Source organism: Phacochoerus africanus, chromosome 10, assembly GCF_016906955.1.
Source record: "Phacochoerus africanus isolate WHEZ1 chromosome 10, ROS_Pafr_v1, whole genome shotgun sequence".
Classification (NCBI taxonomy): Eukaryota; Metazoa; Chordata; class Mammalia; order Artiodactyla; family Suidae; genus Phacochoerus; species Phacochoerus africanus.
Window position 1 is genome coordinate 20,011,302 of NC_062553.1, and position 24,553 is coordinate 20,035,854.

The 24,553-nt window shown below is 37.6% G+C and overlaps 1 protein-coding gene across 3 annotated transcripts in view; it reads left to right on the plus strand.

Annotated features, from left to right (window-relative positions):
- The window catches only part of RBPJ (recombination signal binding protein for immunoglobulin kappa J region), a 102,386-nt gene that overhangs the window by 21,597 nt on the left and 56,236 nt on the right, over positions 1 to 24,553 (plus strand). The window contains exon 2 of one of the 3 annotated variants that reach the window (XM_047751681.1): positions 16,037 to 16,219. The exons of the other annotated variants lie outside the window; for them this stretch is intronic. Within the exon in view, the coding sequence (XP_047607637.1) occupies positions 16,203 to 16,219 (17 nt within the window). The 5' untranslated portion in view covers positions 16,037 to 16,202. The remainder of the gene's footprint in view (positions 1 to 16,036; positions 16,220 to 24,553) is intronic. 3 annotated transcript variants of the gene reach the window in all.

Here is a 24,553-nt window from a genome sequence, read left to right on the forward strand (position 1 = left end):
TTTAGGACTGTAGCTGAAGCATATGGAGGTTCCCAGGACAGGGGTCTAATCAGAGCTGTAACCGCCAGCCTATGCTACAGCCACAGCAACTCAGGATCTGAGCTGTGTCTGTGAGCTGTGTGGCTCATGGCAACACCCAGATCCTTAATCCACTGAGGGAGGTCAGGGATCGAACCCTTGTCCTCCTGGATGCTAGTCAGGCTCGTTAACTGCTGAGCCATGATGGGAACTCCTCAGGTTTTTTTCTTAAAATGTTTATCTGTTACTAAGCATTTATCTTTATTTGTGGAAAAGCTTTTCCCCAGTTGCCTCGAAACCCTAATATGCTAGGAAAAAGTGTCTATGAAGCAACATGATTTCCTTTTTAGACCAGCATCTTTCCCCTATTTCTAGTTGCCGAAGAGGTAATTCACAGTGAAGAAACACACATTGTGTCAGAACAGACCTTATACTCATTTGATTTGATTTGTTAAATACATAGAACGAGTGGCAGTTGAGTACAGCTGACCCTTGAACAACTTGGGGGTTAAAGGCACTAGACCCCTGTGCAGTGGAAAATCCCCATATAACTTTATAGTCAGCCCTCTGTACCCACAATTCTGCATCCTTGGATTCACCCAACCATGGATTGCATGGTACAATATAGTACATATTTATTGGGCGTAAAAGAAAAAAAAAATGTGTAAGTGGACCTGCACAGTTCCAACCCATGTTGTTCAAGGACCAACTGTAGGAGTGCCCTAGTGTTAAGGATCCAGCTTTGTCACTGCTTGACTCTGGTTATAGCTGTAGCGCAAATTTGATCCCTTGCCTGGGAACTTCCACATGCCATAGGGCATGGCCAATAAAATAAAATAAAAATAAAGGTATCAGCTGGTAGTTCCCACTGTGGTACAGTGGTTAAGAACCTGACTGAAGCAGCTCAGGTCACTGCAGAGGCACAGGTTTGATCCTGGCCCTGGCACATTGAATTAAAGGATCTGGTGTTGCTGCTGCTTTGGTGTAGGTTGCAGCTTCAGCTCAGATTTAATCCTTGGCCCAGGAACTTATATATGCCATAGGTATGGCCATTAAAAAAAAAAAAAAGTGCAGTTGGGGGCAAGAATCAACTATATTAATTTTGGAATCAGGAAGACCAGGCTTTGAATTCTGACTCTGCCATGTTAAGTCTTTTTCCGCAAGTTACTTGACTTCTTTAGGCCTCAATTTCTGTATCTGTGAAATGGAGCTAATTAACACCTGCCTCTAGAACTTGGTAGTAAATACCCAACAGTCTTTTTTCTCCCTGAATTTACAAATAAGAAGTGTTAACTCTTATTTGCAGTTGTCATTTATAATTCACAATATTCTTCAGAGCATGGCGTAACATATGCCACTATTAAGATTTTCAGCAAGTTTAACATTTTCAAATAATTTTTACATCGTTTTCAATTTTATTGAATATAAAGTATTTTCAAGAAGGCAGGATTGTGTTTTTACCATCAGAAGTAGGTCACAAGGAAAACAGACACAAAATGTGGTAAATGAGATTTGTATTTTCATTTTTTGGCAAAGTTTTACCAGTAGGAAACTGGTAAAATAATCAGAAGATAAAGAAGCTGTAATTGTATTTAGGCTCATATGATGTAAAGGGGATACAAACAGGTTTTTTTTTTTCCCCTAGGTTGCGTTAGAGATGGACTTTTTAAAAATTTAAATGCCATTAAAAGTACTATACTACTTTGCTTATGACATTTAGTGGGTTTTGTTTTTTGCTTTTTTGGGTCTTTTTGGCTGCTCCCAAGGCATGTGGAAGTTCCCAGACCAGAGATTGAACCCATGCCACAGCAGTGACAATGCCAGATCCTTAGCCCACTGAGCCCCCCTCCCTTTTTTTTTTTTTTTCTGGTCTTTTTAGGGCACCCGAGGCATATAAAGTTTCTCGGACTAGGGGTCGAATCAGAGGTGTAGCCATTGGCCTACACTGTAGCCATCGCAACACCAAATCCGAGCCATGTCTGCGACCTACACCACAGCTCACGGCAATTTGAGATTCTTAACCCACTGAGTGAGGCCAGGGATTGAACCTGCAACCTCATGGTTTCTAGTTGGATTCATTTCCATTGCGCCATGATGGGAACTCCAGTTTATATTCTCTCTTGTGACTCATAGCTTTCCTTTAACCTAATAACTTGAAATGGAACTCCATTTAAGTCTTCTTTTTTTTTTCTTTTTTTGCCACACCCATGGCATATGGAAGTTCCTAGGTCAGGGATCAAATCCGAGCCACAGCAGTGACCTGTGCTGCAGCTGTGAAAATGCTAGGTCCTTAACCCATGGCACAGGCTGGGCATCAGAACTGCCTCAGCAGCCATCTGTGCTGCTGCAGAGACAATGCCAGGTCTTTAATCTGCTGTACCACAGCAGAAACTCCCCATTTAAGATGTCTTATTGATCCTTATTTGATTTGATATTTGCTGATTGACACTTTTTTCTGAAATTAAACACATCATATCTGTGAGCTGCCTGCCTAGTATTATGCACTGAACTATTTTCAACAAATTGTATTCAGGAGTAATTTCTTAAAAGCTCATCATAGGTAAGCTCTTTGAACATCTTAAGTTTTATAAAAGATGAGTTCAGACAGTTTGGTCCTTGGTCACTTATACCTTAATGAGGAGTCCATTGTGTGCATGAGGTGCATAACTAACTATAATGTAAAGAAACAATGACTCTTACAATAGAAACATTCTGCAAGGAATAGTAAAGTATAGAAGAAAGGATGATTAATTTGGACTAGGGGGTTCAGCCAAGGCTTCATGAAGGATTTCTTCTTCCTCTTCTTATTTTTAAACTTTTATGCTAGATAGAGGAAGATGAGTTCTGGAAATCTGGAGGCAAGATTTATTCAGAAATTACCTATCCCAATCAGATGGATTAAGTAAAAACCACGAGTGCCCAGTGTTTGCAAACATTCCTTTAAAAGGAAGAAAACAGTAAGTCAATAAAAGGATAAGCCTGAGTAGCGAGCGGCTGAGTGAGACTGTGGCTGTTTTCTCAACCTGCTAGAGCTGGACCTGTATCACTGGCAGCCGTGAGTGCCCTTCGGGAGCTTGGGCCAAGATAAAGCTGTGCAAAATAGTCTGCACTTGCTTCTGCTCTGTGTAGTCACTGCCATTCAGTTGAGTTAGGTATCATTGGATAAATAGAGTAGGAGCTAGATCAGGCCAATTAGATCTGGAGTGAGAGAGATTGTCTGTGTAAATTCTTCCTGTTTGTAACCCATTTGAAATGTTGCACAGTTAATACAGGAATGTATTCTTATATCATTATTAATGATAATTAGAGCCCCCAGTTCTACTTCTTTCCCCAAGGTAACCAATTTTAAAAATTGGGGATATATTCTTTCAGACAATTTTCTATGTGTTTGAATGCACATAAAAGTACATCAGTACAGTTTGAGTTTTCTTCAGGGCAGTTTTCTTCATGTTATTGTATTTATATATTATATATTATGTTTACTTTTAAAACAATTATTCTTGAGTTCTTAACATACATTTAGGATTACTTTAAAAAAAAATCTGTAGTATTCCATATCCTTAATATAGATATTTTGCCAGTTCCCATTTGGCATATAAATATACATATTTCTCTTTTAGGAACAACACTGTAATAGCCACATATGCAGGAGTATTTTTTTAGGACACACACTTAGAAGTGGTTGTGAGGATATGTACATTTGTAGTTTTGATAGATAACTGCCAGCTCCAGAACCTTGTGTTAATTCACACCTTTATATATAGCAATATGTGCAAGTTGATGAATAGATTTCAATAGGAATTGACAAGAAGGGAAATCTGCACAGACAGAGACGTGGGAGTAGAAGCACGGAGGCAGGACAGCCTAGTGAATATGGTGAGGCCAAAGGCAGTAGAGAATCTCGTGTAGAGTATAGGAAGCAAGAGGGCCTTGTGGAAGGAAGCTAAGTTTAGAAAGGTAGATTGGGTCAAATAACAAAGTAGTTTTAATGTGTTGCTCAGAACTTTAAACTTGAATTGGACAGTGAGGGCCCTTGGAAAGGTTTTACGCATGCGCTTTAATTCAAAAACAGTAACTGTGAAGGCTAGGTGTTTGAGATGAGAGATTGGCTGTGAGACTGTACAGTAGTCATATGCTGTAGTGAAGGCCGTAACGTTAGAAATAAAGGAATCAGATTCAAGCAGTGGTATAGAGTTCAGTACAGTTTGTAAGATTGGTGGCTTAGGATGGGAATGGGAAGATTGAATGTTGTCTCTCTCTGTGTGGGTCGGTGACACCATTTACAAAAATAACAAAAATAGGATGAGAAGTAGGTTTGAGGTAAAATAAAGCCAAGTTTATTCAAATAGAAGGAAAAAGATAATTTACTATCTGCTATTGATATATTTCCAAGAGGCGTGTTCAGTTTTTTTTTATTATAGCAAAATATATGTAGCATAAAATTTCTTATTTTAACCACTTGTAACTGACAGTTCAGTGGTAGTAGATGCATTCATATTATTGAACAGCTCTCACCACCATCTATCTGCAGAACTTTTTCCATCTTCCTAACCTGAATCTTGCAACATGCACAAGTTCCCGGGTCAGGGGTTGAACCTGTGCCTCAGCAGTATCCAGACCCACAGCAAACGCTGGATCCTTAACCTGCTACACCATCAGGGAACTACCTCCTAACCTGAAACTCTGAACCCATTAAACAATAACTCAGTTCCCCCTTATCCTGAGCCCTTGGTAACCATCGTTCTACTTTATATCTTTGTGAATTTGACTGTTCTAGGTGCCTCATATGAGTGGAGTTGTACAGTATTGTCTTTTTGTGACTGGACTGGCTTATTTCACTTAGCATAATGTCCTCAGGGTTCACTCACGTTATAGCATATGTCAGGATTTCCTTTTTAAGGTAGAATAGTGTTCCATTGTATGCATGTACCACATTTAAAAATTCATCTCTTGGTGGACACTTAGGGAATTTGTTTTGGTGGGCGGGGGATATTGGTTTTGTTTGTTAGAGGAGAGTGGATGTAATAAAGTTGAGTTTGATAAACCACTCTACTCTTACAGAGATCCACTGTTAGAAAGTAGTGTTTGCTGCCACAAGCATGATTACAGAAGAACTTACTCTATACAACTTAATGGCTGTTGGAAAAAATGACTTAAAATGCTTATCCCACTAGTGCTAGACACCATATTGGTCAAGGGTATAATATAAAGTTAACTGGATTTAGAAGACTTGGGGTTTTTAATATCATTGGATTATTTAATATCATTGGATTAAGTAAGATGTACAAAATTATGTACACTTTGAGGTGCCTAAAACAGAGGCAATGTTGTTATACATGTTCTTGTCTGGTTGACTGAAGAACTGTTGGAAAGAATTTGAACTACTAGAGAGATGAAATAAAACAGCCCTCGCATCTGATGAAGTAACTTAAGAGACAAAGGATATCTTCACATATGGAGGAGTTGCCATCAGCTAAGTGTCACTGTGGAGGTGTCTCCAAAATCTTGGTACTTTGCGGCAGTAGTTTTCTAATTTAAGTCGAAATGAGAGCAGTGAAGTGAGAATAAGTGTTATCAGGGAGAGTCATGTCTCTTTTCATTCCTTACTCCCTAGAAAACATATAGTCACTTTCCAAGTTCTCTGCAGTTCATTTCTGTTTAGCAGAGTTGTGATTCTAGGCTGGTGTCCTGAAACTGTGACTTCTCTTAATACATTTGAACATAATTCCATCTCAGGAACATGTGTTACGTTTTGGAACTCATTAATACATGATTTTCCTTCATGTTCCTTTCCTATTAAAACATACACAAATTGCTGCACATCAAACTTTTATAACATTTCGCATTGGAAAATTGAAAAGCATGAAGAGAATACAAAATAAAGGTAAAGAATGGTAATGGAAGATTAAAGCAAGAGATCCAAAGAAGTCCTTGGAGATTCTTTAAACTAGTTCTTTCTAGGATGACTAAAATTAGAGGATAGCTTTTGAGCTCTGTTAATTTCTTTCAGCTTCATCATAAAAGAGAAGCCAATAGAAGGTAGTTGGTAATTTAAAAAAAAATAATTTTATTATAGTTGATTTATGATGTTCTGTCAATTTCTGCTATGTAGCATAGTGACCCAGTTCCCCCCACACACCACACACGCACACACATATTTTTTCACACATTATTTTCCATCATGTTCCATCACAAGTCATTAGATATAGTTCCCTTTGCTGTACCACAGGATCTCATTGCTTACCCAGGTAGTTGGTAGTTTAAATGAGATATTTAGCACATGGAAAGCACCCCATAAATGTTGTCTGTTAAATTTATTATTTCTCATCTGTGGGATTGAGACTGAGAAGCACTTTGGTGACTGGAGAGCATGAGATAATAGGTTTCTGTTCTTAGCTGAGATTGCCTTTATTATTTTACCTCTACAGTGTTTGAATAAGGACTGTCTCCCTTAAATAGTCTCTGTAATTAAGAGATTTTCTTAAACATTTTTACCACATTATCATTTATTTAGCATTGACATATAGATGGCAGAGGATGCATAATAAAAATACTAAGATTATTAGAACACTTGTTTAATAAATAATACTTTAACTCATTAAAAAAAATCCACCTGTAAGCAAGAACTAAATAGACTAACTTGACTTTTTGCAGGAAGTTCGGATAAACTGTAATAAACTCTGTTAGAATATCTAAACATATCCAATTTATTATGTCACACTGAACTGCTGAAACCCCCCCTCTTTTGCCCTAATGTATTTTTCTTACAGTTTTATTGAGATATAATTGACATACAGCATTGTATAAGTTTCAGGTGTACAACATAATGACGTACATACATCACAGTAAATTTAGTGAGCACCATCATCTCATATAGATACAAAATTAAAGAAATGAAATTTGCCTCCTTAAATCTTCTCCTGAAGTTTCCCATTTCATTAAGTAACTTCACCCTTTGGGTTGTTAGGCTAGCAACCTTGGAGTCACCATTGTCCTCTTCCTCTTTTTTCTTCTAATTCACCATCCATTGTCTCAACAGATGTTCTTAGTTTTGTCTTTAAAATACTCCTGTAGTTTCTTTGCCAATGATACTTCCACTGCCTCCACCCTGTGGGAGGCTTTGTCATCTCTAACCTACACAGTCACCATAGCCTCTTAACTGGACTCCACTGCTTCTTCCCTTATACCTTTCTCTTTCTCTGCTCACTAGCCAGTTTCATGCTGATCTTCCTCTGCTTAGATCTTAATCTTCCTTGACTCAGAATTTAGAGTAAAAAGCTTAAGATCTTCCTGATTGGTGGTGTCCTCAAAGAATGTGTACATGCACATCCCCACCAGTGCTCATACAGCGTCACCTCTTGTCTCCCGATTCCCTCTCCTACAATCTCTGTCCTCTAGCCACACTGGTCTCCTTGCTGAAACACTCCTGCTTTAGGGCTCTTGGACCTGCTGTTGATTTCCTTTCATGGAATCCTTTCACTAACTTTAGATCTTTTGTCAAATATTACTTGAGTGAGGACTCATTTAAAATTGCACCCCATCCCGTCTTCCTTATCCTTTCCTTTTCTGTTTTTCTGCATAGTATTTACCACCCATCTGACATTCTAAGTACATTGTAAACTGTGCTGCCAAGAATTTTGATCTGATTTGTTCACTGAGGTATCCTCAGTGCTTTAGAAAAGGGCTGATACATTGTTGACGTTCCAGTATTTTGTTTGAATCTATCAAGAGAGCGAATGCTTGAAGACGTGAGTTAGAGCCATGGATTGGATCATCATCCACATAATTGAAATAAGCATAAGTGTAAAAAATTTTAAACTTAAAGCATAAGTTATTTCTCGAAGATCAAATTAAAACATTCCTAGGAAAATGTTTTATTTTGGCTTTAGAATTGTGATGTTAGCAGTAATCGATTAGATTGTACCGTCAAAGTCAGTAAATGTTGATGCCTATTCTGGTGGGCAGTGTTCTAGGTACTTTCACATTTGAGCATTGTTACTGCAGCTTTATTCTGCAGAGAAGTTGTTGCTGGCCAAACATCATCAAGTGAGTTTCTTTCTAACCTGTGACTCCTGACTCCCAAGTCCAGAACTTGATCAGTACATTCTTTATACCCATGACCACACAATTTTTCAAGCCACCAAAATTTACATTTTATTTTAAACAAAAAGAGACCTATCTAAGCAACTAAACTGAGGAAGTAAAAAAATGATACAGAGAAACTCAAATCACTTATAACCATTTTTATAAATATATACATAATGTAAAGGTAAATTTGATTCAGGCTCTTTAGCGTTTCTTACTCAGTTTCCTCTCAGATCCTGGAAAGGAAAGAAACTTATGTTGATTTGCTTGTTTTGGATAATTGTAGAGTTACTTCTATGAGCTGATTTGCTGTATTACTACTTTTCCTTCCTTAATATTCTTTACTCAGCACTTTTGAGCAGTGTACTGTTGTTCTTCCACCTCCCTTTCCACTGTTCCCACCCCCCTAGCTTTGGTCTTCCAGACAGGTGACAACTTGCTAACACTAATCCATTTGGAAAAAGATAGTTGTGTGTGTGTGTATTTATATTTAAAATTATGCCTGTCCATACTGTGCCATCTAGAATTCTAGCAAAAATTTCAGTTGATTTCTGGATGTTTGCCACTGTAAGAGCAGCAGCAACACTAGGTACTTTGATAGTTTTTAATCAATGTTACTGAAAATTAGGTTATATATTTTAAGAAAAGAGCTTCCCCAGTGTGACTTCCTCAGAAGTAAAATTATCCATCTTTCAGAATTGCTGAATCTCAGTGGGTCTTACTGATCCTGAGTTTAGCCTGTTAGCTGTAGGTGCTTGACGTTCCCTTGCCTCCAGTGTTTAATTCGAAAGGAGTTACAGTTTTGCCATTAAGATGGGAATCAGAATAGTTTATGATTCTTGGAATGATTCTCTGAAAGTTATTCAAACCAGGTTTAGCTTTACATTTAAAATCCTATTAGCATTGGCAAAAACTATTTTAGAGTTGAAATACCTAGAATATGTGTTTTCATACTTTAGCTAATAGCAATGGTTGTCATTATTTAACAAAACTGTTTCTAAGTGCTTGTTTGACAAAACTCATTTAAAATTGAAGTGTCTGTAGAACACATTCTCTAAATTATAGTATCTAATTTAAAATACTTGGCTCCATCGTTTCAGTGTTTTTCTTCTTAAAAGTTTCTTTTCTTCCCCACTTTTTATGGCCGCACCTGTGGCACATGTAAGTTCCCAGACTAGGGATCGAATTGGAGCTGCAACTGTAGGCCTACACCACAGCCACAACAACATCAGATCCAAGTGACTGGTGACCTATGCTGCAGCTTAGGCCAAGGATCGAACGAACCTGTATCCTCCAGGGCACTATGTCAGGTTCTTAACCCACTGAGCCACAATGGGAACCTATGAGAATTTATGTAAAAACACTAACTTAGCTCACCATGTAACATGTCATCCATTGTAGGCACCGAAAACATTAAAAATTTTTATTTTTCACTCCTAGTCTCACCTATTTCATTTTTTCTCCTCCTTTATTCTTACATTATCCTTTTAAATATTATCATGTGATGTTAAATTCTATTTTGCCCACTGCTCCTGCAGTTTGTGGGTGTGGGAGGATGGGGCAAAGTTCAGAGATCTGAAACACCATGGTGTGCTCCGAGAATTGCACAGAGTTCCGCTATGGCTAGAACATGTGTTTTATTTATATGGGTATGAGGAGACCAGAAGCTGGATCAGGAAGGACCCTGTTGCAGTTGTCCAGTTACACCAAACCCAGCAACCTATATTCTTTCATACCTCTTAAGATTGTGGTCTTCCTTTGTCAAAACTGAATTTCTTCAAGAGTAAGTCTACCTGGATGTATTTTAAAAGCTGGCAAATTTCTCTGTCACCCCTTAGTGATATCTTCAAGTTTTCTAATGAAATTTCTGGTTGTTTAAGAGTAAATAATAAAATTTGGAAGAATATAAAACAAAATATATCTGACAGATTAAAGCCTTTGTCTGAAGTATTTTCTGACTTTAGAGTCTTAATTGTTAACTTTATTGCCTGTTAAGAATAATTAAGTTGAAGGATAAAAATAAAGGAGAAATGTATTTGAGTCTATCATTTTAGAAAGTGAAATCCATTTAATGGGTTACAACCAGCATTTAACTAGACTCATGATAAAAATAGAATAGATTCTGTATACGGTTGTTACATAAAAACCTCCTTTTGGTCAAGGTTAGCAAAGTTTGAAAAGCCCTATTTAATATTCATTTATGCTTAGTATCATTTCTATGTGTATTTTAAAAATAGTCTGTTCATTTACTTGGATATTTGAGAATCCTGTTTCCCTTCCCTAGCACACCCCTACCCCCATTCATTGGGTCACCACCATGTGCCAGGTACTGTTCTAAACTATTTACATATATTAGATCTCCCTGCCCATGAATGTTATTTTATTTATTTACTTTTTGGCTGCATCCTGGACATGAAGAAGTTCCCGAGCCAGTAGTCTGCTGCACCACAGCAGACCCGGAGCTACAGCAGTGACTACACTAGCTCCTTTTTTTGGGGGGTCTTTTTGCTATTTCTTGGGCCGCTCCCGCAGCATATGGAGGTTCCCAGGCTAGGGGTCTAATCGGAGCTGTAGTCTCCGGCCTACGCCAGAGCCACAGCAACGCGAGATCCGAGCCGCGTCTGCAACATACACCACAGCTCACAGCAATGCTGGATCGTTAACCCACTGAGCAAGGGCAGGGACTGAACCCGCAACCTCATGGTTCCTAGTCGGATTCATTAACCACTGCGCCACGAAGGGAACTCCTACACTAGCTCCTTAACCTGCTGAGTCACCAGGGAGCTCCATTAATTTTTTTTCTTTAATTTTATTATAGTAAATTTACAATGTCTCGATAATTTCTGCTGTAGTGAATATTATTTTTAATTGCAATTTTTCAAAAGGAGAAACTAAGTACTTAGTGATTAATTAACTTGCTCAAAATTAGATAGCTGGTAAGGATTCAAACCCATGTAGCCTTCAGAGCTCATTCTTCTAACCACCAGGCTTTATTGCCACCTGTGTAAAGTCACTGTGGTAAATGCTGGGAATACATCTAAAATGGTTCTTGATCTCATTGAACTTAAATGTTTATGTATTTATGTATATATTTATAATTTTCTGTACTTAATAAAATATATACACACAACATGTAATGTGGGGAAACACTATATATAGTTAACCATATATATAAATAGATATTACTGGGTTATAAATTTATTTTTAAATTTTTAAATATTTATTTATTTAAAAAATTTTTTTCCATTATAGCTGGTTTACAGTGTTCTGTCCATTTTCTCCTGACAGCAAGGTGTCCCAGTCACACATAAATGTTCCTTTTTCTCACATTATCATGCTCCATCATAATAAATTTCAACTTTACTAACTTACTTCCATCATATGGATATACCATAATTTATTCTTCTGTTGGAAATTCCCAGTCCTTGCTTAGTAATATTGCAGTGAGCAGTAAATTGCTTTTGTGTATTGTCATTTCAGCTCACAATGTGAGGCTGTTTATAAAAGCATAGAAATTTAAAGTTACTGGCATTGGTTTCTCATTACTTTCCTAAAGCTTATGCTTTAGCAGTAGTGCTGATCTTATACCTTCATAATCATTGTGTATTATAAATTCAGTAGTCAAAAACAAACACAATTCAGTAGTCAAATGTTAAATTATTTTTCAAAGCCTCTGTTGTCCTTGATATTTTTATTGCAGCATGTATAAGCCATTCCTAAATAATTTCTCCAGATCACTCAAATATTTGTGTGCCTGCTATGTTTTAGGGCACATCAGACAATCCCTCCATCATAACCGTGGGTCCCAACTTGGGTGTATAATGTTTTCATGTGCTTAAGTCATTAATGCCTATTGTGTTCCTGGCTTTGGTGGTTAGGTAGTTGCTTTACAGAGATGAAAGACAAATGCTACTCTCTTTGGACACAGCATAGTGAAGGAGGCTGCAACAACTGGCATGAAAATGTATTTGTCTCTTCCAAAAGATGTGAAATGTTTTGTCGATAGTTGCATAGGGTTTTAATACACATTCATTTTTCAATTAAAAGATAATGTAGTTGGGCATCAGGGTTCCTGATGGACAGTTCTATTATAATCCACTATTTTGGATTTTATTGCTAAGGTGAGTTTTACAGAACAGTTATGCTGTTACTGATGAATATTTTTTTAAATGATCATTTAAGTTTTTTCCTGTAACAGTTTTGAACCCTTAACTATAGTAATTCTGCAAAATACTGTTTCAGCAATTTAAAAAATGGTTTTTTTGAGTCATCTAACTTGTTACCAAAAACATTGGCATAGTAGTCCTGTTGATCACTTCTGCTTTTAGTTTTGGAATGCACTGTGAGTACATGGATTCTGTTCAAATTTGAAGTTGCTTAGGAGTTTCCTGTCCTTAATTTGGGGAATTTTTTCAGTATTTTTTGTCACTCTTTTAGTTAAATCATGTTTTGAAGCCTTGTAGAGAGCTGACCACCTGCTTTTTTTTTTTTTTCTTCTTTAAATAATCTGACTAAATGGCCACCTCCCTCAGCTAATTCATGGTTTGCTTCCCAAGAGGCTAAGATTGAGAGCAGTCCATGGGGAAACATGCAGAACACTCTCTTAAGGAAAATAACTTTTGTCAACCAAAATTTATATTGTTGACTGTCATGCTTTATAACTTTAAAAAAGATCTTCAAGTGTATAACTTCATGAAAAAAACTGGATCTTATTTGTGGGAATCAAATGAACTTTCTGATTTGAGTGATTATATATGATTCTGATCTTAGTGACTTTAGTGAATATGCATGTAGCCTTTTGCTGAATTATAGCTAAAAAATTAGTTTATATACATTAATTGTTTTGACCAAGAGGCATTTATAAAATGAGATTATTGCTATATCACCCAGATTGAAAAATAAACTTAAGTATTGGACCCAATTTCTTCTGGGAGGTAGATTGGCATAGCAATATGAGTGTGGGCTTTAGAGTTGGATGTATGAGATACTGTCTCTCTCTCCTTTTTTTTTTTTTTTTTGTCTTTTCAGGGTTGCACCTGCGGCATATGGACATTCCCAGGCTAGGGGTCCAATCAGAGCTGTAGCTGCTGTCCTACACCACAGCAATGCCAGATCTGGGCTGTGTCTATTACCTGCACCACAGCTCAGGACAACGCCAGACCCTTAACCCACTGAGCGAGGCCAAGGATTGAACCCCCAACGTCATGGTTCCTGGTCAGATTCGTTTCTGCTGCAGCCATGATGGGAACTCCGAGATACTGTCTCTGATAAATTACATTGAACAGATTAGTACATTAATCTGAGCCTCAATCTCACCTGTGATAGGAGGCAACTAGTCAGTCTTATGAGATAGATCAGGATGAAATAAAATACTGGTAAGTATCTAGTATGGTTCTTGGCATATTATTAAACAAATGTTAGCCCCAGTACCACCTCTTTCCCTCAACATATTGTATAGAAAAAACACACTCCCGCTGGAGGAGCTAGATTAAGTCCTAGTTCTTTTCTCATATTGTGTGTTTTCATATGTCAGTCACTTCTCTGTAAAATGAGGTTATGAAAATTAAATGAAATAATGACTTAAGTGTTACAGACCTGGGCTTTTATTCTTTATTATCTAATGTGTTTTTATCGTGTCTTATTTCCCAGTGGTTAACATTATTCTTTATGTGCAAGAGAAGAGTTGTACTTCAGGAACGTTAACCTGCTAGTTGCATATAGGATATTTTTTTTTAGAGGAGCAGAGTATAAGAAACAGTATAGTCCTTCTAGAAGGTTGTAGTATATATAGAGGCTTTGAAAGGTTTTAAGCTGGAGGGAGGTTGGGGGGGGGGTCACTGAAGTGGCAAAACGATCCGTTTAAAGAGATGGTTATGGTTGCAGTGATGTCATTGGACCATGGCCCTTGTTTCTGTTCTTCATTAGTTTCCACCTTTCCTGCTGGAATTCTTCCTTATATTCATTTATACCACCATTACCAGCTTTCTGAAGCAAGACCTATGTTTTGTAATCTACATTCCCTACAACCTACAAGAAATCTAAATCCTGGGAATGTGTAATTTTTCTGATAGTGGACCTGAAAAAATTTCATCAGTTGAATCTACCCTTTCAAACAGAAAATAATTTCTCTTTTGCCTTAGCACACACTTTTTAGCTCTAGCAGGGAAACTGTGTCATCTTCTATTTCTTTTCTTTTTTTTTTTTGTCTTTTGTATGGAAGTTCCCAGGCTAGGCGTTCAATCAGAGCTACAGCTGCTGGCCTACACACAGCCACAGCAATGCAGGATCCAAGCTGTAACTGTGACCTACACCACAGCTCGTGGCAACACTGGATCCTTAACCTGCTGAGCAAGGCCAGGGATTGAACCCACATCCTCCTGGATCCTAGCTGGGTTTGTTAACCACTGAGCCATGACGGGAACTCCCCATCTTTTCTTTCTTGTCTATTAACCTTTACACAAACTGTTCCACAAACCTAGAGTATAACATCTCCCAGCTACTCTCTTTGATTGGAAGCCCTTTTTATGGCTTGCTTTTATTAAAAGTTTCCTGATCAGTCATCCTAAAGTAATTAACATTACATTAAAGTAATTTATGTCATTACTTTATGACATAAACACGTATGTGTATTACCAATAACTTATCAATTTTACCTCTTTTGTGTAGCTTGAGTATTCTTTATTGTAACTATAGAGGGCCAAACTTCACATAAAAGTAGAATGAGGGAGTTCCCGTTGTGGTTCAGCAGAAAAGAATCCTACTAGTATCCATGAGGATGCTGGTTTGATCCCTGGCCTCGCTCAGTGGGTTAAGAATCCTGCATTGCCATGAGCTCTGGTGTAGCTTGCGGATGCAACTTGGATCCCACATTACTGTAGCTGTGGCCTAGGTCAGTGGCTACAGCTGCGATTTGACCCCTAGCCTGGGACCCTCCATATGCTGTGGGTATGGCCCTAAAAAGCAAAAAAAAAAAAGGTAGAATGAATTCTTAAATTTAAAATGTGATATGTAGACTTCTTACTGTATCATTTAATGTTTTTAATGTTTTAACTAAGAAAGGTGGAGTAGGGGGAGGAGGAAGGAGGAATCAGGTAACCTGCCAAGGCAGTCACACAGCAGCACTCAAACCTGACAGTTAGCCATCTGTCTCTGTTTGTTTATATGCATGCTCTTCATAGAAGTAAGCTTTAGACTCTGAAGCTCTTTATAGTTTAATGGCTTCCATGGAATTACAGTGATTCAGTAATTTTTTTCTTTTCTTTTTATGGTCATACATGCAGCATATGGAGGTTCCCAGGCTAGGGGTCAAATTGGAGCTGCAGCAGCCAGCCTATACCACAGCCACAGCAACACCAGATCTGAGCCACATCTGTGGCCTATGCCGCAGCTTGTGGCAACTTTGCTTCCTTAACTCACTGAGCAAGGACAGGAATCAAACCACATCTTTACAGACACTGTGTTGGGTTCTTAACCCGCTGAGCTACAGTGGGAACTCCCGATTCAGTGATATAAACACCAGAAGGGGCATTGTTTTTAGGAACCCTTGTTTTGTGTATTAATGTATTCCCATTTATGCAGGTGTGTGGGTGATTTCTAGCTCTTATTCAGCACACAATGGAATAGCGGTATTCTTTATTGAGTAATCAGGTGGACAGTTACCAAGTATTCAAACCTGTCTTAGGTTATTTCTGTTCCTTGAGAAGAAAATTAAAGAATCAGTTGCAGCAAAGAGATATGTGGGTTTTGGATAGATCTCAGTGAAGCAAGGACTGTCAGTCTGACCTCTAAGTATGTATTCCTCCTCATTTACATGAGGATCATATTAAAAATGGCAGCTGCTTTGTTTTTCTTAGTCATGGCAGCAGTTAACACAGTGCACTAGTGGCTTAACATACCAACACTTAAGTCCTTATTTTTTGTTTTTGTTTTTAAGTCATTGAAATTATGAAACTATCATTCAAATGGAAGCATTATAGTTCTTCGGAACCATTATGATCTCAAAAGGAAAGGAGAATGATACAGATACACTGGCTGAGGTGTTGTGAGGTGCATCGAAGTGTTCCAGCCTGTGGCTTACCTTAACATGTTCTTGAAGTACCATGGCGTGGATTAAAAGGTATGCTTTAGAAATCTTCCGGTGCCCCCCCCCAAGGTCATGGATAGAAAGAATGCTCATGATTTTATATTTAAATTATTGCATTATTTTAAGAAAATTTAATATTTGGATTGCAGATGTGGTTATGGATTTATGGCAAACTTTTTTTTGTTTTGTTTTTAGAAAACCATATATCAAGCTTGATGAGTGGTTTTTGTTTTTTTTTTTCCTCTCTTTTTGAGATACAGTTATAGGAGATACTGGGGTAGATTTTTTTCCCTAGGTTTTAATAGTAATGGGCTATAATTTCTTTCACAAAATAGCTGAGGGATTATTCATATGTTAGTCTGTAATTATCTTTCTGGTTTACATCATACACTAGTTTCTCTGCAGTGCTGTCATCTCATGGTAGCCTGAATAGGAAATAATTAGATAAATTCTTCAGTTGGAGTATTAATTTGGCCAAGCAAAATAATTTTTACTTGGATCATTTATTGTTTGTGCTTGTTTTTGTCTTTTACAAAGAATTTTTACTTAGAGGAAAATGAATGATTTTTTTTAGTTGTGGTATATATGTGTTTGTGGTATGTATCCCTCTGTTACTTGTGGTTGCTAGTAGCGGTAATTCTAGGCTTCATATTACCCATTTAACCATCAACAATCTTTAACATTTTATGTCCATAACATTTTATTTGAATGATGTCAAAACCATTTCTGAATTATTTGAAACCTTGGAAACCTCCTAATTTTGTGCTGTGTGCTTGCTACTAAATGTTTTCTTGAGGATGGTAGGAGTGAATCAACCCAGGGGGAATGCTGAGTTTATTAATGTTGTTTTGGGTTCAAAATTCTTTATCTTTTAGGTAATGAAGGAAAATGTATTGGGAAGATAGAGGTTTAAATCATGAATATATAAATTGAATAGAAATGTACTGGTACAGTCTGTAATTTTTATCACTTAGTGTACCTTATGTATCATATCCTTTTGATATGTCAGCAGTTAAATCCTTAATGGAATTTAGTTATTAAACCTAAGAACTGCTTTATATTAAATTCTCGTCTTTAATGACAGTGAATCAAGTTTCAAGGTGAAGGCAGCTACCTATTACCAAGTTCAACCAGGTATTTTATGTCCAATACAACATTGTCTGCTATCCGAAAGGATCTTTTCTGACATAATGGATTGGAGATGGTATTTGATACATTATTTACAAAATATATTTCTCTGTAATATTTGCCACTTCAATTCTAAAAAAAATCTCTTTTTAGGGTAGCATTCGGGCACTGTTTTGTTTTTTAACACACACAGAGGGTTCTTGATGCACAGCTAGAGTTGGGCAACTCCTTTCCCTTTGGAAGTTTATAGCTTAGTGGTTAAGAGCTTAGATTCTGCATCCAGCTAAACTGTATTTCAGATCTGGCACTACTTTGTTGTTTTGACAAGTTGTTAGAATGATCAGGAAAAAAATATAAATTTGTGTATTAAAATATAATACCATAAGTATATAATTTATATACTGCATTTTATATGCATATGTGTCTATATGTATGTGTATTTTTTTATTATTTTTTATTTTGTTGTTGTTGTTGTTGTTGTTGCTATTTCTTGGGCCGCTCCCGCGGCATATGGAGGTTCCCAGGCTAGGGGTCGAATCAGAGCTGTAGCCACCGGCCTACGCCAGAGCCACAGCAACGCGGGATCCGAGCCGCGTCTGTAACCTACATCACAGCTCATGGCAACACCGGATCGTTAACCCACTGAGCAAGGGCAGGGACCGAACCCTCAACCTCATGGTTCCTAGTCGGATTCGTTAACCACTGCGCCACGACGGGAACTCCTGTATGTGTATTTTATGTATACACATATAAATACCTATGTATATATACATACACGTAAATAAATTATATACGCAGGATTGAGTAGGCAAGAAGCCAGTGTTAGATTAACAGTGATGGTGATTGAAGTTCCTGTGGTGGTTCAGTGGCAGCGAACCCAGCCAGTACCCATGAGGACGTGGGTTTGATCCCTGACCTTGCTCAGTGGGTTAAGGATCCAGTGTTGCTGTGAGCTGTGGTGTAGCTCTCAGATGCGGCTCAGATCTGGTGTTGTGGCTATGGCATAGACCAGCAGCTTCAGCACTGATTCAGCCCATAGCCTGGAAACTTCCATATGCAGCAGTGCAGCCCTAAAAAGACCAACAAAACAAAGCAAAACAGTGGTGGTGATTATTGAATGCCAGATCAGGAACTTCTCTTTTGGGGAGTGTGATGCTATTACATTTTGTCTTACCCTGAATCTTATGCTTCCTTTGATGATCTTCCTAGAGTTAAAGAAACAATCACTCTTTGACTAATATTTTCATTCTTTGAGCTTTTTCTCATCAGTGAAAGAAGGTGGCCACTGGAGACTGATGGTTTATTCATGATCCTCTTATCCTGTTAGGTTGCTTTGTGCATCCTCTAAAGTTTTGTTTTTCAACTTGCAGGTTTCATTCCTGCAGGTCAGGAAATCAATTTATGATCAGAATTAAGACGTGTATTGTAATAGAAAATAAATTACCAGTGCAGTGAATGTAAAAAAGTATTTTTTTTTTTAAGTTGTTTCCAAGTTTCCTGGTGGCCTAGATCCTTAACAAAGGATCTGGTGTCGTCACTGTTGTGTCACAGGTTGCTGCTGTGGTGTGGGTTCATTCTCTGGCCTGGGAACTTCCACATGCTGTGGGTGTGGCCAGAAACAAAAACAAACTTGTTTCATTCTTTTTAAAGCTAAAATAAGTATATGCACATTTATGTGTGTGTTGATTGGATCATTTTAGTTCCACTAAGTATATGCCTCTCATAGGACAGATGTCCCTCGGAAGTGGTGTTAGTTTTATGTTGTTTTGCCTTGCTGAGAAGAAGGACCAGGATAGGTTCCAGTCTGTGGCTTCTAATGGTATGCTATACTCTTATGTCACCTTGAAGGATCTCTGTGCTGTACACTTTTCGTTTAAAGTGAAGGTTATTGCCGGACAATATCTAAGGAGTTGGAGGGAAAAGGGGAATACCACAGCAGCAGCTTTTGAACGGCATTAACTAAGGCTGTTTTATCAAGTAGAGTAATCTAGTCTACGGCCACTTGGCATGCATTCTGGTAGATCAGTGCTTTTCAACTGCCAATGGCAGCCCATTCTGGAATCAGTATGTTTCTGCCCGCCTCCTGCGTGGCCTCCCCCTGTTAAATGAAGCAGAATAGAACAGAATGGGAAATGTCAGGAATGTATCACATGATATAGTTGGGTAAAATTTTGTTACAGGGGTGTGTGTGTGTGCTGGATTGCATTATAGACCTTCTAGTAATGATCAACTGGAAATATGCATGAAACTCAGTCTTATGAATCTACATTGCCAAACTGACCTCAGCCAGAAAACGCTTCAGATATCTAAAACAGGATTATTAGCTCAGTAGTTTTATCTCTGATAGAAGGGAACAGTTAATTAGCTATGAAACCTTGTTTTTGTTTTTTGTTGTGTTATTTGGGGGATGTGTGTGTGTGTGTTTGCTGGCCAGCCCTTGTAAATATTTAAAGGGTCATAGTTAAGAAAGTTATTATATTTCCCAGTTGTCGATGAATTCACTCTTTGCATCGGTAAAAGTTACCAATTCAATTAAAAAGTACAAAAAAAATTGATGATATATACTAAAACCCACCCTACTTCATTTTCCCATTCCTTGTATCTTAGGACTTTTTCATATAATAGATACTTCTTTAATTCAGAAGGTAAACGTAAAGTTTAATGTTGCACCAGAAATTAACCATGAATCAGGTATGTCACAAATATTTAAGGCAGTCAAATGATAGAGCTTCTGTTTTTGTGAGAATTTGGATAATATATAACATTTTATTTTTCTTGGATTGGTGCCTCTGCCTATTCCAGTGTCCTTATAACAACAGATATTTGCTTTATAGATTTGCTGAAGATGACCACAGAGTTTTTTAAAAATAAAGCTTCCAAGTAGGACAGACTCAGCATATTTTATTTTATTTTATTTTTGTCTTTTTGTCTTTTCTAGGGCCGCACCCTTGGCATATGGAGGTTCCCAGGCTAGGGGTCTAATCGGAGCTGTAGCTGCCAGCCCTTCTCCAGAGCCACAGCAACACCAGATCCAAGCCTCGTCTGCAACCTACACCACAGCTCATGGCAATGCCAGATGCTTAACCCACTGAGTGAGGCCAGGGATTGAACCTGCAACCTCATGGTTCCTAATTGGATTCATTAACCACTGCACCATGACGGGAACTCCATGCATATTTTAAGGTTGTATTTAAAATACAGTTTTTTCCTCCTAGAAAACAGTAAGAGAATGAAGATTTCTGTTACGTTGTTTCATAGCAGTGGAATTTGTACATTAGTTTTCTACACTTGGGAGTTAAAAAATGGATAAAGTCTTTGCCAAAATAAGAGGCCAAAAGATAATCACAATTCATCTTTCTCTGCAAGTTCTTGGAAAGTGAGTCAAAAATATATACAGTTCCTGCTCTGAATTGCGTATGATATACTAAATTTAGAAATTATCTTTTGAAATTACAGAAGATAGGTAAAGTAATCTCCCCCCTCACCACCCCTCATTGCTAGTGATGCAGGCAGAGAATAAGAGCCTATGGATTCAGAGATCGGGAGAGTTGGAGAGTTGAATCCTTTTCTATAATAATAATAATAATAATAATTATTATTATTATTATTATCCTGTTATTATTATCCTGTTAAGTGCAGAATTTCACATTGTCACCTTGTGGTATTTTTTTTTCCACAACTGTGTCCCTTTTACTTTGGTTATCATCATGCACAAGGGCAACTTGCCATCTTTTTGTTTCAAAGATTTTTCTTCCTAATAGGCAAGCAGCATGGTGCAACAGAAGTGGTGATTCTCAAGTCAAAGATTCTTCCGCCCAAAATGTAGTTTAGAAAGAAACTAAACTACCTTCTAGTTTAGTTGGCCCAGGACTGAGATCACTTGTCAGAGGCAGCATCCCAACCACTCATCTAGGATTAGAAGAAAAAGCATATCGTAAATTACTATGTCTCTCTTTAGATATGGTTCCATTATATTTTGCGTTACTGAAAACATGTCAGAAACACCCTCTAAGGATGAGGATTAGCTGCTTTGAAAGTATTTTAGAAGATGTTTTAGACTCTGAAACTTTAAAAAATCTTGAAATAGTAGCACTGTTAAAATTAAGCACTTTCTCAAGCTAATTGCTATTTCATTACTTTGAAAAGATAATACTGTTTTGCATGTCTCTGGGATCTGGGAGATCTGTTGAAGAGTATTTTATTTATCTAGTTAATTTTTCTTTCTGGCCGCCCTGTGGCCTGTGCGGCATGTGGAAGCTCCTGAGCCAGCGATCAAATCTGCACCACAGCTGTTACCAGAGCCACAGCAGTGACAACGCAGAATCCTTACCCCACTGAGACAGAAAGGAATTCCTAAGAGTACCTGAGAATTCATCTAAAGTATGAAGTAGAATACGAACCTAATTAAAAAGTAGAATATGCCGGTGTCAGTCATTGTCATGAAAATCAGGGACTGTCTCTCTTTTGAAAGATAGAATGAAGTCTGTGGTCTTGTGCTGTTGATCTGTTAGGGGATTGTGAGGGGAGTCTGTAGATGAGCAGGAAGATGTTCAGGCGTTCTTTCTTTGAAATGACAGACTTGTCGCTTCACTGAGGAATACGGCTTGTGTTATGGAGCCCCCATCAGCCTTGCAGCCAGGTTCCCGCCACCTCAGGGTGAGCAAGCTCTCACAGCTGATGAGAGGGAGCTGCTCATGAAATAATGGCAGCTTTACTGACCTTCGGGAGACTTCAGGTATTGCTTTATCTATCAGGTCAATGTAATTTAAAAAAAATAATGACTGGAAATGTGCTTTTTTAGCAGATGGTGTTTAGGAAGGACAGCAGTCTCCTTTCCCCCCTGCCCCTAGTTGTTTGTTAGAAGGAATCTTGGGGATTCCTGGGGTGGGGAGATAGGACAGAAAATGTTTTCAAAGCATTTACTTTGAGTACTTCTGTATTTTATCACAGCAGTGGGTGGATGGTGGTGATTAAAAAATGTACATAGAAATGCGGTGATAGCAGCTAGATTAAGTGTGCATGAAATTTAACTTTATTAGAATTCCTTTATTGTTAAAATTCCTGTGGAAAACTGCTCTGTAAGTAAGAAATTCTAGCCCAGGGGCAGGGACGAGGCAGAGGCAGGTAGCATAAACATAAAACTTCGAGCAGAATCTCCTGAAAGCATTCACTTTTGAAACAAACTGTTCCCAGTCCAATTATACAGATTTTATTTTGTTGACTCCTATATCCTCAGCCTCAGGACAGTGACTGGTCACAGCAGGTACTCCATAAATAGTTGTCGTGTGAATGAACTTTTGGATAATACTAGTTTTTTAAGACATGCATTTCTCGCTTCATGGCAGAACGGGCCATTCTCTTATTTACCAACCTCTTAATTTACAAATGGAGAGAGCGGATATGTAAGGAGGTGATCTGATTTCTAAATGATCTTAATTTGTACAATTTTGTCAAATTAAGATATACAGTTAGCTCTTTTGTGAGTTCGGGTTTTGTAAACCTAAAGGCTGAGGAAATCTGAGTGTCTAATAGCTAACATTTAGCGAGTATTGTACTTCCAAAGCGCCCTTCTCTGCAAATGTTTTTAGGGTCTTAACTCAGTCTTCACACAGTTATTCAGGTTATTACAGTTAACATTCCTGTTTCACAGATGTGGAAACTGAAGCTCTAGAATGACTATGAAATAGCTAGGGTGGCTTTTTTGTTAGATGAACCTAAACTTTGGGAGAGCAAGACTTGGTGATAGTTTATATAACTCAACAGATTTTTCTCAATGGTAGATATCCAAGTGAGCAATTTTTTATAGGGAAAGAATGTTTGTGATCTATGCTCATATCCCACAGAAGAAAACCTCTGAATTTGAACTAAAACATTTCTGTATTTGGGATTGACCGGATTTGGTTTGTTAGAAGGTGGAGAGTTCCCTTTTATGGCGTAGACTCTCTGTTGCTCTCTTCCTGTTGGTACCTCTGACACTTCCTCAAGCAATCTTTTTCTCTTACTTTTTTTTTTTTTTACTGCTCTCTTGCACTTTAGAGGTCTCTCTTCTTTCTTCCCTTCCTACCCCTCAGCCCTCTTTCTCCCTCATTTATGTGCAACCTGAACAAACCTAAGTATTCTATATTCTTACTGTTTAGAATAATATGTGACCAATGCTAGAACCCAGTAATCCAAGTGAGAAATGAAGATGCTATGAAAATAACATTAGACTGTAGGTCTTAGGAAGTTGTCCAAGAGTAAAGAGGGCTGACCCAGGACAAAGTAGTATTCCTCTTTTGGAATAAACAGTTTGTTGAGTATAATCGCCAGACTAGTAGAATTAATCTGTTGAGGAATACTAGAGCCAAACCAAGGCATTGATGGATAACTAGGAAAAAAAACAGAATTACTCCCCTTTGACTTTGACTTTTATTTCAGAGTTTAAATTTATACTTTGAATTAAGGATTTCATTTGTCTTAAACTATTTTTTGTACCTTGGAGATACTACCATTTAAAAGACCCAGGAAGTTAATTTGTTTAATGACACCATGACTATTATTGTTACACATAATGGGTCTTTATATTAGCATTTGATTATTGTTATTGTAGTAAAAAATTACCTGGGTGAAATTGCTGAAGACTTGCAAGTGGTGCATGCAGGTCTTCCTAATAATTAATTTTAGGCTCAACAAAACTACATGAAAGAACATAAACTTAGTTCTAAGAACCTCTTTTCAGCTGTATTGTTTGTAGCCCCCATTTAGGTCTTGACACAACTTCTTAATAGACTCTGTCAACGTGGATTACCACTTTTTTGAAGTGTCAGCATGCCTCATTAAAGTGCATTGCTATTGTGGAGCCGGCAACAGCAATTACCTATAGCATAATGTCTTTATAGGACATTCTCCATGGGAAAAGCAGATAGTTCCACGAAGATGAAGAAATTTATCATCGTTTTAGTAGCTCTTTGGACTTGGTAAAATAGTTAATTCCTTTTTTCCCTCATTCTAACATTTGCGAAGTTAATACCAGTTCATTTGGTGGGCCATTTATAAAATTTTTTCTCCACTTAGAAAATAAATTATTAGACATTTCAGGTTAGTTTGTCCGTAATCATTGATTATTTCAAAATAGTAGGTCTAAATAATATTACAGTTTAAGAGCTACAATTTCCTGACAATTCTTCGTGTGTGTTGTCTTTTTTAAAAATAGATGACTTGCTGTTATTATGGATCATTCCTTTAGTTAGCACATACTCA